The 16116-nt window shown below is 49.9% G+C and overlaps 1 protein-coding gene across 1 annotated transcript in view; it reads left to right on the plus strand.

Annotated features, from left to right (window-relative positions):
* Positions 1-1315: 1315 nt before the first annotated feature.
* SCARA3 (scavenger receptor class A member 3) overlaps positions 1316-16116 on the plus strand; it is a 34725-nt gene continuing 19924 nt past the window's right edge. The window contains exons 1-3 of the mRNA XM_035110736.3: positions 1316-1897; positions 13212-13268; positions 14974-15093. Of these exons, the coding sequence (XP_034966627.1) occupies positions 1891-1897; positions 13212-13268; positions 14974-15093 (184 nt within the window). The 5' untranslated portion in view covers positions 1316-1890. The remainder of the gene's footprint in view (positions 1898-13211; positions 13269-14973; positions 15094-16116) is intronic.

A 16116-nucleotide genomic window follows, 5' to 3' on the forward strand; every position in this document is an offset into this window, starting at 1 on the left:
GCTGCATAAACAGGTATGCAGCCAGACACACAAACACACAAGCGCTCTCCCTCTCTCTCTCTCTCTCTCTCTCTCTCTCTCTCTCTCTCTCTCTCTCTCTCTGCTTCCAAAAACCACACCCCCATGACATTCACACTGGAACATCCCAGTGTCCTGTTGCCCCCCCTCCCCAACACTTAAACACTGCTATATGCCAAGGGACCCAGGTGGCGCTGTGGGTTAAACCACAGAATCTAGGGCTTGCTGATTAGAAGGTCGGCAGTTCAAATCCCTGCAACGGGGTGAGCTCCCGTTGCTCGGCCCCAGCTCCTGCCCACCTAGCAGTTCGAAAGCACATCAAAGTGCAAGTAGATGAATAGGGACCGCTCCGGCGGGAAGGTAAACGGCATTTCCGTGCGCTGCTCTGGTTCGCCAGAAGCAGCTTTGTCATGCTGGCCACATGACCCAGAAGCTGTCTGCGGACAAACGCCGGCTCCCTCGGCCTATAGAGCGAGATGAGCGTCGCAACCCCAGAGTCGGACACGACTGGACCTGATGGTCAGGGGCCCCTTTACCTTTATATGCCAATATGCACCCAACGAAATGCACCCAACGAAACTGAGCATGGGAAGGCTTCAGGCAGGCGAAAGAAATGATGTCTTCACACAGCACATTGTTAGTCTGTGGAACTCGCACCCACAGGAGGCAGCGATGATCAACCGGGATGGCTTTAAAAGTGGATTAGACAAATGCTTGGAGGAGCAGAAGGCTGTTGGTGGTTACTAGCCCCAGAGCCGTGCTCGCCTCCATGGTCACGATGCTTCTGAATCCCAGTTGCTGGAAGCCGCAGGGGGGGGGGAGTACTGTATTGCTCTTGAGTTCAAATCCTGCCTGCAGGTTTTTCACATGCATCCGGTTGGCTCCTGTGAGGACAGGATCCAGGATGCTGAACTAGGTAGGCCACTTGGCTGATCCAGCAGGCTATTCTTAGGCCCCTCCAGAAAAGGCATGCTTGGGGGTGGGGAGACCCCGGGTCCCCCCATCTCCCCCCACACACACACTGCCTGCCTCCTGCTTGCCGCTTTCTCTCCCCGGGCCCTCCTCTCCCCCCCTTCCCCGGTGAAGAGGACATTTGTTAGCAATTAGGGCTGGAGGGAGGGGACCTAGCGCATATTTCGGCAAAGCTCCAACGCCGCCTCGCCTCCCTTTCCTTTCCTTCCCTCCCTCCCCCACCCCCACCCCCTGCTGGATTTGGGGGCAGCGGCCATGGGAGGGAAGGCTCCAGCCAGCCGGAGAGGCGGCTGGCATATAGAGGAGCCACTCGCCCTGTTTTGAAAGCGCGAGGAAGTTTGTCTGGGCAATGGCCCAGGGGCAGCAGCACGCAGGAGAGGAGAGAGAGCCGTGCGCCCACGAGGCAGCGCAGAGATGCGGCTCTTTGCGCCCTGAGTGAAGGCCACTCTCTGGGGCGAGGGGAGCCAGACAGGGGGTGGATGTTTAGCCAGGAGGAGGAAGGGGAACCCAGCCACCTTCATGGGGCACTGAAGGCGTGAGTCTCGCCCACCTCCCTCGGCGCACCGATGGCCAGGTGAAAAAAAATGGCCCACTTTTAGCCGCGCTGGATGGAAGCGAGGACCCCCTTCTCCAGGCTGCGGGGAAAGGATGTCCACTCCACGCTCCGGAGCCGCGATGCTCTGTTCCCCCCCGAGCCGCGTCCGGTGTCTCTGGGATGGGCTGCTGGGATGTGGCGAGGCCCTCTGAGCTCCATCCTCGAGGACCAGAGACGTCTGGCAAGCTTCGCCTCTTCACCTGCAAGGCCGGCCGGAGTCAAACCTCCCTCCCTCGCTTGCTTGTTTCGGTAGAAGCGGCTCGGACTGGGCCGTGGTGGCCGCAGTCGTCCTCGGGGAGAGGATCATGAAAGGTGAGTCGGAGGCAGCGCAAGCTGCTGAGCGCCACAGAGCTCTTCGTCGCTTCCGCTACAAGAGAAAACGGTGGCGACCCTTCTGGAAATGGAAAGGAAAAAGGTCTCCCTTTAGTGAGCTGAGGTTTGTTTAGAATTGATGCAGCTCTTCAGAGCCACAGTTATGATCTGTCATCTGCCCTGAGGTTCGCACTGGAGAAGGTCCTGGGGGATTGCGCCCCACCTTAACGAATACGGGCAAAGGCGTAGTAGATTTATTTGAGTTTTCTGCCTTGCACACACACCCAATTGACTTGGGCTGGCCCACATTGAACACATATGGTAGCACTGAGCCTGAAGTCTTGTGGTTGACTCTGCAGACATGATGTTAGCCGCAATCAACAGGTTATAGTGTCCAGATCAAGGGAAGGAATTGCTGTTGTTTAGTCGTTTAGTCATGTCCGACTTTTCATGACCCCATGGACCAGAGCATGCCAGGCACTCCTGTCTTGCACCGCCTCCCGCAGTTTGGTCAGACTCATGTTCGTGGCTTTGAGAACACTGTCCAACCATCTCATCCTCTGTCGTCCCCTTCTCCTAGTGCCCTCAATCTTTCCCAACACCAGGGAGTCTTCTCTTCTCATGAGGTGGCCAAAGTATTGGAGCCTCAGCTTCAGGATCTATCCTTCCAGTGAGCACTTAGGGCTGATTTCCTTCTGAAGAAGTGTGCATGCACACGAAAACTCATACCAATGACAAACTTAGTTGGTCTCTAAGATGCTACTGGAAGGAATTTTTTAAAATTTTGTTCCTTCAGAATGGATAGGTTTGATCTTCTTGCAGTCCATGGGACTCTCTTCCAGCACCATAATTCAAAAGCATCAATTCTTCGGCGATCAGCCTTCTTGATGGTCCAGTTCTCACTCTATTCTGCCTAGCTCAGACTACACCTGGAGACCTGTGTCCAGTTCTGGCAGGTGAGGGCGACCGAGTTCATCAAGGGCCTGGAAACCAAGCCTTACGAGGAATGGTTGGGGGAGATGGGGATGCTTTAGCTGAGATTCCTGAATTGCAGGGGGGTTGGACTAGATGACCCCTGGGTTCCCTTCCAACTCCACATTTCTATAATTCATAGCTATCCTATCATTTCTTACGAAAGGCTGTGTTTTGATATATTTCATAGACAGCCTAAATCTCACAGGTGCTTAATTCAAAATGAGCAAATGCTGGAGACCCTGAGATGTTTGTGAGAGAGGGGCAATGCAGAGAGGGAGACTGGGCTAGGAAGGCAGTCAGGAATTGTTACCAGGGGTCTGAGGAAACTCAAGAGCCGGGGGTGGGGAGGGGGAAGTGGATGGGAGAGGCGGGGCCGGTGCGGAGGGAGTCCGGGGTTACGCAGAGGGCTCACAGCTCTGGCTACAACAGCGGCTCATTGCTTGCCTTCCAGTCCTCAGGACACCCCCCCTCCCACTCCCACCCCCACTTTTTGGTCTGACTTCAGAGATCAAAAGTACAGCTCAGATTTCAGAGTGCAAATTACCAGAAAAACAGATGGAGGGGCGGGGTGCGTGTGTGCAAGACGCATCATTTAGCGCTGATATTCATAATTGCTGCGGGCTTGAAACTTGACCCCGCAACTGTCGCTTGGTTCCTGGTGCAGGAAATTGCAGAAGCGCCGTTTGAATCTGCTCTTGGCCCAGGCAGCTTCTCAGTCCTGAACTGAACACGCCCTGAAATTTCGTTTTCCCTCGCTCTCATCCTGCAAGCGCCACCCTCTGGGATCGCTGCGTGCCGGTTCTGCCGCCATGGAGTCACAGAATTGTAGAGTTGGAAGGGACCCCCAAGGGTCATCCAGTCCAACCCCCTGCAGTACAGGGATCGCAGCTGAAGAATGCCTTAATTAGAGGTTTTTAAGCAGAGGTTGGGACGCGGGTGGCGCTGTGGTCTAAACCACTGAGCCTAGGGCTTGGGCATTTCCGTGCGCTGCTCTGGTTTCGCCAGAAGCGGCTTAGTCGTGCAGGCCACATGACCAGAAAAACTGCGGACAAACGCTGGCTCCCTCGGCCAGTAAAGCAAGATGAGCGCCGCAACCCCAGAGTCGTCTGCGACTGGACTTAATGTCAGGGGTCCCTTTACCTTTACCTTTTTTTTTAAAGCAGAGGTTGTATGGCCATCTTTCATGGATGCTTCATCTGAGATTCCTGCATTGCAGGGGGTTGGGCTAGATGCCCTTTGGGGGTCCCTTCCAAATCTACAATCACAACCTGACTTGTGGGAAAATAGCAGTGCTAACCCCACATACCTGTGTGTGTGTGTGTGTGTGTGTGTGTGAGAGAGAGAGAGAGAGAGAGAGAGAGAGAGAGAGAGAGAGAGAGAGTCTTACATATACAAAGACGCTCTGACCTACATCCTAGTGTTGAGACACGAATGCAGCGCAGAACTAGGGCATCATCAGATGGCATGGAGGGGGCAGTTAAGTGGGATTTCCTAGTCATTAGGGACCCAGGTGGCATTGTGGGTTAAACCACAGAGTCTAAAGCTTGCTGATCAGAAGGTCGGCGGTTCGAATCCCTGCAACGGGGTGAGCTCCCGTTGCTCGGTCCCAGCTCCTGCCCACCTAGCAGTTCGAAAGCACATCAAAGTGCAAGTAGATAAATAGGGACCGCTCCGGCGGGAAGGTAAACGGGGTTTCCATGAGCTGCTCTGGTTTGCCAGAAGCAGCTTTGTCATGCTGGCCACATGACCCGGAAGCTGTCTGCGGACAAACGCCAGCTCCCTCGGCCTATAGAGCGAGATGAGCGCCGCAACCCCAGAGTCAGACACGACTGGACCTGATGGTCAGGGGCCCCTTTACCTTTACCTAGGAAGACAATGGACTCAATGGACAACCCCAGAAGAGCGCTGCTGGATGAGGCCAATGCCCAGCCTGCTCTTCTCACAGTGACCGACCTGATGCCTCGAGGGGAAGGAGGATCAGAGCCCACGAGCCCCTCTCCCCTTTCCTGCAACTGGGATTCAGAAGCATTACCACGGATGGCCTTATATCCTCCTCCACAAATCTGTCTAATCCTGTTTTAAAGCCATCTAGTTTGGCGCCCATCACTGCCTCCTGTGGGAGGGAGTTCCATGGTTTAACAATGTGCAGCGTGAAGAAGATGAAGCTTCTCTTAATCTTTCCCGAATCTTCCAGCGTTCAGCTTCATTGGATGCCTGGGATGATGTCTCCTTTTTGCAAATGAATGGGAGCTGGGCAACCAGACCAGACCCTGAGTCCTTCTGTCAAGTCTCTGGATTCCAGCCCCCTGCCCTAAACCAGCTGATATGCAGAACAATCCCTGTTTCTTTTGCTTAAAAGCTGCTCCTGTCCAGACAAAAACCGGAGCTCTCTCCCTCTTGCACGCACCGCAGGCTTCGTTTTTGGCTAACGGAAACCCGTCATTACCAGATCCCAAACCAGAGTTTACAATAAATAAATAAATTAAAGGCCTGCATCTCGCAAACTCACCAGTCCCGAGAGTTCAAGCTAGCAATCATCTCCTTTCCAAATGGAGGGCCTGGTCCCTTCCTTGCTCTCCTTCAAAGGCCTCCTGGAGCTCACCCTGATTTTTGTGGATCCCTTCCATGCTGTAATCACTCAGAAGAGTGACGATCGGCAATCATGCTGGGGAAGTGGAAGGGCTGAGTATTGCGCTGGACCTTGATGAGCATTTGTGCGGATCCCAGACTGGGTTTGGAGCTTATTAATTTGATGATGATGATAATTTTGGGCAAATAAAGGAGTATGTGACAGAGGTTTGGAAAACTCTACACAGGCATGGGGAGAGTAGGCAGAGAACCCTTTTCCTCTTCTCAGCGCCTCCTAAAAGTAGACCCCAGTGAGGATTATCCAGCCAAGCAGGCAGATTCACTCCAGACAAAAGGATGATCCTTGGGGGTCTCTCTCTCCAACACTGCAGCTCTATGATTCACACAAATTCCTGTGGCGTCTACTAATTTTTATGGCTTTAAAGTGAGATTAGACAAATTAGAATCATAGAATCGTAGAGTTGGAAGAGACCACAAGGGCCATCCAGTCCAACCCCCTGCCAAGCAGGAAACACCATCAAAGCATTCCTGACAGATGGCTGTCAAGCCTCTGCTTAAAGACCTCCAAAGAAGGAGACTCCACCACACTCCTTGGCAGCAAATTCCACTGCCAAACAGCTCTTACTGTCAGGAAGTTCTTCCTAATGTTTAGGTGGAATCTTCTTTCTTGAAGTTTGAATCCATTGCTCCGTGTTCGCTTCTCTGGAGCAGCAGAAAACAACCTTTCTCCCTCCTCCATATGACATCCTTTCATATATTTGAACATGGCTATCATATCAGCCCCTTAACCTTCTCTTCTCCAGGCTAAACATACCCAGCTCCCTAAGCCGTTCCTCATAAGGCATCGTTTCCAGGCCTTTGACCATTTTGGTTGCCCTCTTCTGGACACGTTCCAGCTTGTCAGTATCCTTCTTGAACTGTGGTGCCCAGAACTGGACACAGTACTCCAGGTGAGGTCTGACCAGAGCAGAATACAGTGGTACTATTACTTCCCTTGATCTAGATGCTATACTCCTATTGATGCAGCCCAGAATTGCATTGGCTTTTTTAGCTGCTGCATCACACTGCTGACTCATGTCAAGTTTGAATAAGGCTATCTGTTTCTATCAGCTTCCAGGCAGAGAAGCAGCTTGGCCCTTTCCTGAAAAAAAACTCATTTGGTCGAAGGAATAGAATTGTAGCGTTGGAAGGGATCCCCAGGGGTCATCTAGTCCAACTGCAGTGAAAGAATCCCCAACAGATGGCTATCCAGCCTCTGCTTAAAAACCTCCATCACCTTACGAGGGAGTCCATTCCCTTGTCAAAAAGCTCTTGCTGCCAGAGAGTTCTTCTTCCTATTGTTCAGTCGGTGTGTACAAGCAAGCTTTTGAGCTGCACAGGTCTCTTCGTCAGGCACAATGGGAAACATAACTAGACCACAGGTGCCCCTTTCGCAGGCCCTTTCCGCAGGGTGCAGCATACGCCTCTAACTTTGGACCCCAAATCTCCAGGGTGCCCCTCAGCACTAAGATTTTCACCTGGCAGCCCTTGGTCCTTCAGATGGCAAATATTTGCTTGCCTTTGCCGCAGGACGATCTAAAGGGTTAGGGATAAACCCAGGTGCCAGGTCTGCTCTGGAAAACAGCCTGCACCTGGCCGAACCGCTTCTCCCTTCCCCTTGTTGATGTAAGGGAAGGTGGGGGTTTCATAAGCTGTTGACCCAAGGAAGGCTGTCCGATGTTGAAAGGCACACATGGCTCTTTGCAAACCCGTTTGCTGGATTGATTTCGCTCCACATGAAAGGCCGGGCTGAACTCAAGCCCACCGGTAACCATGAGAATGCCACGGGGGCGCAAGGCCTGGGGAAACACAATGCCCGCCCTCTGGGCAGCCACCTGGGAGAGGCTAAGACAGGGGCTCCTGTCTCTCTCGTGTGTGAAGGGCTGCTGCGAGGAGAGCCAGCACCATCACCTGGCAATCTGGGGCATCTGCCAGGGCCCAGTATCGATGCCTGCCCCCGACCTCATAAGATCCCGCTGGATCAGGCCAAAAGCCCACCTTGTCCAGCATCTCTTCTCACCATGGCCAACCAGATGCCCCAATGGGGAACCCTTCAAAAGGTTTTATTTATGTAATGATGAATTCAAATAGGAATCAATTCCAGTATGATAGGCAAATAAAAATAAATTCCAGTGGAAAAAATCCCAGGACAAGGCCCTGTTTCGACAATTCTTCATCAGCAATTACAATTTCAGGTTAAGAATGGACCTCCGGAACGAATCAGCAATGTTTTAATGGTCAGAGTGTACCAAGTATGTAGGCAAACATACTTGGTACACTCTGACCATTAAAACATTGCTGATGAAGAATTCCTATTTGAATTCATCATTACATAAATAAAACCTTTTGAAGATTTATTTGAAATTCATCTTCCTCCTGGCCCGAGTTCTTGCAATTTACTGTTTATTTCCGGACTTCACCAAGAACTCCAATTTCCACACCAATGGGGAACCCAGCAAGCAGGATCCGAGCACATCAGCAATGCTCTCCCCTTCTGTGGTTTCCAGCAAGTGGGATTCAGAAGCATGGATGCCTCTGACCATGGAGGCAATGGATAGGGGCCATCAAGAACCCTCTTCTCCTCCGTGAATTTGTCCCATCCTCTTTTAAAGCCATTCCAGTAGGTGGCCATCACTGTCTCCTGCGGGAAGGAGTTCCATAGTTTAACTCTGTGCTGTGGGAAGAAATCATAGAATCATAGAATCGTAGAGTTGGAAGAGACCACAAGGGCCATCCAGTCCAACCCCCTGCCGAGCAGGAAACACCATCAAAGCAATCTTGACATATGCCTGTCAAGCCTCTGCTTAAAGACCTCCAAAGAAGGAGACTCCACCACACTCCTTGGTAGCAAATTCCACTGTCGAACAGCTCTTACTGTCAGGAAGTTCTTCCTAATGTTTAGGTGGAATCTTCTTTCTTGTAGTTTGAATCCATTGCTCCGTGTCCGCTTCTCTGGAGCAGCAGAAAACAACCTTTCTCCCTCCTCTATATGACATCCTTTTATATCCTTCCTTTTATTTCTCCCAAAAAGCCCAACATTCCATTTCATTAGATTCCAACTCTACAGTTCTATAAGTCCCTTTGTTGTCCTTTTATTTTTATTTTCTGGCTCAGAAACGTCCGCCAGTCTTGCGTTGCTGACAGAGCAAGTCAAACCCTCTCTTTTTATTTTTTAACCCTAGCAGGCACTTAGAGGAATGGGTCTGCAGTTGTGATAATAATGGGTAATGAATTGTTTCCCCTCGCCCTCAAACTGAGACATTGGTTTCCGTCAGCCTCCGGCAACCAGGCGCCATTCACAACCTTTGAACTACAACTCCCTGGGGCCATCTCTTTTGTACCCAGGTTTATGTATGTATTTATTTCGCAAAATTTATATACCACTTAAAAACAACTCTGTAACTCATTCAAAATATAGAATCACCAATCAACTTAAGACAGGTTTTTAGAAGTCCACATTCTACATGTCTGGAGAGGCTTGCCTAAACAAAAAGGTTTTTAGCAGGTGCTTGAAAAGAGTACCGGGAGAGCGTTTGCCTGGTGTCAAGTGGCAGGGAGTTCCAGATTGATTCACTCCCCACTGGTATCTGTATTTTGTACCATCTGTACCACTGTATTCTGCTCTGGTCAGACCTCACCTGGAGTACTGTGTCCAGTTCTGGACACCACAGTTCAAGAAGGATACTGACAAGCTGGAACGTGTCCAGAAGAGGGCAACCAAAATGGTCAAAGGCCTGGAAACGATGCCTTATGAGGAACGGCTTAGGGAGCTGGGTATGTTTAGCCTGGAGAAGAGAAGGTTAAGGGGTGATATGATAGCCATGTTCAAATATATGAAATGATGTCATATGGAGGAGGGAGAAAGATTGTTTTCTGCTGCTCCAGAGAAGCAGACACGGAGCAATGATTTCAAACTACAACAAAGAAGATTCCACCTAAACATTAGGAAGAACTTCCTGCCAGTAAGAGCTGTTTGACAGTGGAATTTGCTACCAAGGAGTGTGGTGGAGTCTCCTTCTTTGGAGGTCTTTAAGCAGAGGCTTGACAGGCATATGTCAAGAATGCTTTGATGGTGTTTCCTGCTTGGCAGGGGGTTGGACTGGATGGCCCTTGTGGTCTCTTCCAACTCTACGATTCTATGATCTGCAGGCAGGGCTTGCCTAAAACCCTGGAGAGCCGCTGCCGGCCAGTGTATACAAGACTGACTCAACATAATGCCGTTTCCACTATTCCTGTATATTCTGGGACCGATCAGATTTGTAGTTCGAAACATCTGGGAGGCTCCAGGTTGGGGGAGACTGGCTTATGTTGCTTTCAAACATAGGGCAGGAGTTGCCTCCTTTCTTATTTGGCTTCGAGGTGTTTCATTGTTTTTTTATGGCCCTATCGCCAGCCACCCTCGGCTTTATGGAGGCAGGATCAAGAGGGAACGGAAAAATCAATAGCAGACTTTGCTGAAATAACTGTGCCCTGAGTGCCTTTGGAAATGAAGCCCTGGCCCTCATCCATAGGAACAGAGGGATCTGCTTTATACAAGGCTGGGCCATTGGTCCATTCAGAATCATAGAACTGTAACGCTGGAAGGGACCCCCCACGGTCATCTAGTCCAACCCCTTGCAAGGCAGGAATCTCTGCTAAAGCTCTGCTTAAATCCAACCTCTGCTTAAAAACCTCCAAGGAAGGAGAGCCCACCATCTTCTGAGGACATCCGTCGTTCCACTGTCAAACAGCTCCTACTGTCAGAAAGTTTTTCCATATGTTGAGTGGAATCTCCTTTCTTGTCACTTGAAGCCATGGGTTCGAGTCCTACCCTCCAGGGCAGGAGAAAATCTTTTATTATTATTTATTACTATATATTGAATTTATATACCGCCCTAAACCCAGAAGTCCCTCTTCCATGTGACAGCCCTTGAGATACTTGAAGATGGCTCTCATATCTCTTCTCAGTGTCCTCTTTTTCCTTCTAAACATATCCCCCCACCCCCCACAACCTTTCCTCACACACATGGGAGCCAACTCCTAGGGGGTCGAAGTCCCTTCGCCCTCCCCTATAAAATATTTGAGGTATCCGCGGGGGCCCCAGGCTGTTGGGCATTGCCATTCAAATGGTGTGTGTGTACCGTGTCATGTGCTTGATTATGTGGGGTGCGGTTTACCTGGGCCCCCCAAAACTTTATTCAAGTTGCCACCCCTGCTCACACACAATACTGTTCCCCAACCTAGCAGCTAGGTGGCATTAGCCCGGAGGAGCCCCTCGCTTAGTTGTAGCTCTCGCATCTTGGCTCCTTCTTCCGAGATGCTGGTGAGGACACACAAGGGGCCAGCGAAGGTCCTTGTTGTGTAAGGAAACTTGTCTGACCAATACAGGAATTGGAAGGGTGGACACCATCTAGACTGACCCCGTACTCCTACCCACAACCGTGTGTATGTTTGTAAACCACAATCCTAGCTGGGATTGGGTGAAGAACCCGCCATGAGGGCTCTTGAAATCTTTCATCTGTCTTCGTCATCCCTCGATGGCCGATGTCTCTGCCAACTTTTATTCTCCTTGTCAGAGTGCCCGGCTTGCGGCTGGTAAAGAAATCCCTGGTGCACCCTCATCTCTTTAATGAACGGCAGCATCCAAGAAACACAGAGCGGGGTGGGGGGGAGCGAGCTCTTTCCCCCCCGAAGCATCCTGCTTGTCTGTGGCCGTCTAGCGCTTTCGAAAAAGGCTGGACGCCTCAAGGGAAGTGGGTCAAAAGGAGGTTCCTGGCCAGAAATTCAAAGTAGCTTGACTGCCACCTGTCTGTCTCAGGAGACAATGAAGGAGTGCACATTCTGGGGTGTAGTCATAGAATCTTAGAGTTGGAAGGGACCCCCAAGGGTCATCTAGTCCAACCCCCTGCGATGCAGGGTTTCAAATCTTGCTTTGCTTTGAATCATGGAGTCATAGAATCATAGAGTTGGAAGAGGGCCATCCAGTCCAACCCCCTGCCAAGCAGGAAACACCATCAAAGCATTATTGACATATACCTGTCAATCCTCTGCTTAAAGACCTCCAAAGAAGGAGACTCCACCACACTCCTTGGTAGCAAATTCCACTGCCGAACAGCTCTTACTGTCAGGAAGTTCTTCCTAATGTTTAGGTGGAATTTTCTTTCTTGCAGTTTGAATCCATTGCTCCGTGTCCGCTTCTCTGGAGCAGCAGAAAACAACCTTTCTCCCTCCTCTATATGACATCCTTTTATATATTTGAGCATGGCTATCATATCACCCCTTAACCTTCTCTTCTCCAGGCTAAACATACCCAGCTCCCTAAGCCATTCCTCATAAGGCATCGTTTCCAGGCCTTTGACCATTTTGGTTGCCCTCCTCTGGACACGTTTCAGCTTGTCAGTATCCTTCTTGAACTGTGGTGCCCAGAACTGGACACAGTACTCCAGGTGAGGTCTGACCAGTCAAACCGTTGGAAGGTTTGCAGGACCTGCTGTGGCTGTAGAGAGCGACACAGGAGAGGCATGTTCAAGCATCCCAGGGGGTGCCGTGAGTGGCAAGTGGCCCGGGGGGTGCCGCCCACGGCGAGCGTCCCAGGGGGACGAGGCAGCGATGTCACACCCCCCCTCAGGGATAATACCCAGGGCGGACCACACTCGCCACACACCCTTTCCTCTGCCAGCAGGCATTTTTTTGTTGCAGCCGGAGCAGAGGAAGGTGTCCGGTTGTGCTGCCGCAGATTCTTCTCTCTACGTTCCTGCCAGTGGTCATTTCTTTGCTCACTGCTGTGCACAACCTGACTGCCAGTTTCCAGGCAATGCGGTCGTCTGCAAGGGATTCTCCTGGGGGGGGGGCAAGTCTGACGTTGCCAGCCTTCATGTCGATGTTTGCAGACATAATTGTACTGCAGAGTTAGTCTGCCAAGGGGCCTGGTGCCAGAGGCCAGCTCCCCATAGAGCGTAGAGGTGTAGGGGGATCGCTCCCCTAATAAAAAAGTTAATCAGATGCCCAACTGATATCTCTCGACTGAAATATTTAATTGCTTTGTACAAGGCTGCTCTTAAACCCTCGTAGACAGGGCAAACAAGTTAGTGGGGTAAGCCTCAGGGGTAAGCTCCAGGCACATTAATGCCACATGGGCAAACTCTCACTTCATAGGGGATCCGGCAATTCTTCAGCTAGGGCCAAGGGCTGTAAAGGCTTTTCTCCATTTGACATTTTCAGTGCTGGTTGCAAAGTGAGGGCAAGGGGTCTGAAGGGGTAGTTTGGCATGCCAAAGGGACAGGTGGCTTGTTTAAAAAATGTTTATTTATTTTTTTTATTAACGTATTTATTAAGGTTTTTTATATATATAAAAAAAGAGAAATATAAAAAGAAGAAACAAAAATGACATACAACAAAAAGAAAAAAGAATACAAAAACACACAAAAAGAAGAAAATTTTACAAAAACCAAAAATTCATATTTGATATCCTTATTACTAATCTAATCTGTTGACTTCCTCTCCCTCCTCCCGCTACGCTTCTTTACATATCTAGCTTAGTAAATTCTTAATCTTACATACTTCTAGATTTGCTTAAATATTATCATAATACCATATCTAGTGATTCTAAACAATTAAACTCTTTTGTTTAAAAAATGTTTAACATCGTGCCCCTTTTGTTCCATGGAAGCAGCTGATCCCTGCACTTTGTTCTTATTTTTTAACAAAGCAATGTTTTCATTTTGTATTTCAGAGGAAGAGCTCATTGGAGAAGACGGCGAGATGCCATCTTTCAGATACAGGCCAAATGGTAAGAGCCGCTGGGCAGGGAGTGTGTTAGAGCCCAAAAAGAAGTGTGTGTGTGTGTGTGTGTGTGTGAGAGAGAGAGAGAGAGAGAGAGAGAGAGAGAGAGAGAGAGAGAGAGAGAGAGAGAGAGAGAGTGCTCGCATGCTTGCAAGCGGTGATGTTAAGAGAGGGAACATACATAAAAGTATTGGGCATTTGAAACATGCCACATGGTGTGTGCAGAGTAGACCACACAGATGGAAACACTGAAGAGACGCAAGAAATATCTTTGCATGGTTTAATAACAAAACTCCTCTAACATACATCTTACATAGTGTCTATAACAGGCATCCCCAAACTGCGGCCCTCCAGATGTTTTCGCCTACAACTCCCATGATCCCTAGCTAACAGGACCAGTGGTCAGGGATGATGGGAATTGTAGTCCAAAACATCTGGAGGGCCGAAGTTTGGGGATGCCTGGTCTATAATCATCACCCACCCACCCACTAGGGGAGAGTAAGGTACATACCCCACATTATACATATCATTCACAATTGCTGACACAGCTAATTTCAGTGACTTACCAGCACCTGCTACACTGCTAAAAGGTAAAGGTAAAGGGACCCCTGACCATTAGGTCCAGTCGTGACCGACTCTGGGGTTGCGGCGCTCATCTCGCATTATTGGCCGAGGGAGCCGGCGTATAGCTTCCGGGTCATGTGGCCAGCATGACAAAGCCGCTTCTGACAAACCAGAGCAGCACATGGAAACGCCGTTTACCTTCCCGCTGGAGCGGTACCTATTTATCTACTTGCATTTTGACGTGCTTTCGAACTGCTAGGTTGGCAGGAGCTGGGACGGAGCAATGGGAGCTCACCCCGTCACAGGGATTCGAACCGCCGACCTTCTGATCAGCAACCCCTAGGCTCTGTGGTTTAACCCACAGCGCCACCTGCACTGTAAAAACTAGGTTAGGGTATGCACTCCTACTTTTAAAGTGGTCCACATCCTGTGGAACAATAATGAACCCTAACATTTAAACAAGATATTTGACAAAAAGTGGCGGCGGCGGCGGCAACGTAATATGAACTAGGACTCCTCCCACAGCTTTGGGGTCCCTCCAGACGTCCTTTTTACTGAACATTAATGATTATTTGTGCTCGTGATGCTATCGGAGTAGTCAGGTGAACGTGATCAAAAAATGGTCAAGGGGATGGAGTGATTCCCTTGCGAAGGGAGTCTGCAGTGTTTGGGACTTTTTCGTTTAGAGCAACGGCAGGCAAGAGAAGACATTATAGAAGTTTATAAAATCATGCAATGCCCAGAATTCTTTGAGGGAAAGAATGTGCTTTAAAGTTAGGGTGTGTCCACATGACAGCATGCACTGAAGAAGGGAACCTGAGCATGGACGGGTAGAGAGCAGAAAGTTGGCTGAGATAATGAACTGTTGTGAATACTTTAGCTGAGATTCCTGCATTGCTGGGGTTGGACTAGATGCCCCTTGGGGGTCCCTTCCAGCTCTACAATTCTATGGTTCTATGATGCCAGCAAGCTTTCTGGGTCATTTGGGGTGGGGGAGTGGAGTGTTCAGGCCAGGGGAGAAACCTCCAGACAAATGTAAACTCCAGCACTTCTGATTAAGACATTTAAATTTGACACTGACACGCAAACACCTCTGCTAGACACACAATAGTCTCCCATCTCTGCTTTATGCCCCTTCCCAAATCCAGGCCGGATGAGGACCAACTGCAGTCAGTGCGAGAAGACCCTGACCCTGCAAACGTCTGTGAAAGTCCTGTATGTCTTTGTCGTCTTGCTCATTGTGGCTGTGGTGGTACTGGCAGCTCTGGGTGAGTAGGACACCCCCCCCCTCCTATCTCTCAGGTCCAGGAAACAGAAACCGAAATCATCAAGGGGGTGGAGTGACTCCACTACGCAGGAAGGTTGCAGAACCCTGGGCCTTTTTAGTTTAGAGAGAAGACCAGGAAGAGGCAACATGGTAGAAGTTTATAAAATTATCCATCGCATGGAGAAAGCAGACGGAGAATTGTTTTCCTCTCTCAAAAAGCTAGGACCAGCGAAGATCCAATGAAGCGGAATGTAGTAAGATTTGGGACAAAGGAAGGGCTTCTTTGCAAAGTGCATAGTTAACCTGTGGAACTCTCTCCCACAGGAAGCAGTGATGGCCACCAACTTGGATGGCTTTATTTTTATATATATATATATAAAGATTTTTATTCAGTTTTCAATAAACAAACAACACACAAACAAAAACAACACAAAACACAATTTCAATCTTTCTTATATCTCCTCATCTCAGTTTCAATCGCTCTGCCGAGCTATGACTTCCCTCCCTCCCGCCATTTGGTTTTATTGATCACTCTTATCTCGCAGTTCATTTTTGTCCACATTTTAACTCGGTTCGTAAGAGTTCTGTGTTCAAGTCCTGCTTTGGGCACCTGGGCAGCCATTGTAAGAACTGGATGCTGGACTAGATGGGCCGCTAGTCTGATGAAGGAGGCTCTACTTCTTACATCGCCTACGAAAAGCCTTCTCACACACGCGAGACAATGTCTGTCCCCAGCCGATCTGCTAGAACAGGGAGGGTGCCTGCCCTCTTTCCATCCCAGGCCTCTCTGCCTGGGGGTCTTTCGCTGCATCCAACCTCTTGGACCAGCATCCAGCTCTCCAGGAAAGGAGGCCCTTCTCTCATCTCTGGGTCTCGGCCGAGACCACCCACTGCCTCTTGGATAGGCTGGCAGACCAGGTGGCCAGTGGGCTGAGAGCCCTTCCTTGGTCTGAGGCAGTAACTTCCCTACTGCCTCCAGGTGGCCTTCCCTGCCGTGTTGTTTTGGGCAGAGAGAAGCCGTCCT

Source organism: Zootoca vivipara, chromosome 3 (genome assembly GCF_965207765.1).
Source record: "Zootoca vivipara chromosome 3, rZooViv2.hap1.1, whole genome shotgun sequence".
NCBI classification, from domain to species: domain Eukaryota; kingdom Metazoa; phylum Chordata; class Lepidosauria; order Squamata; family Lacertidae; genus Zootoca; species Zootoca vivipara.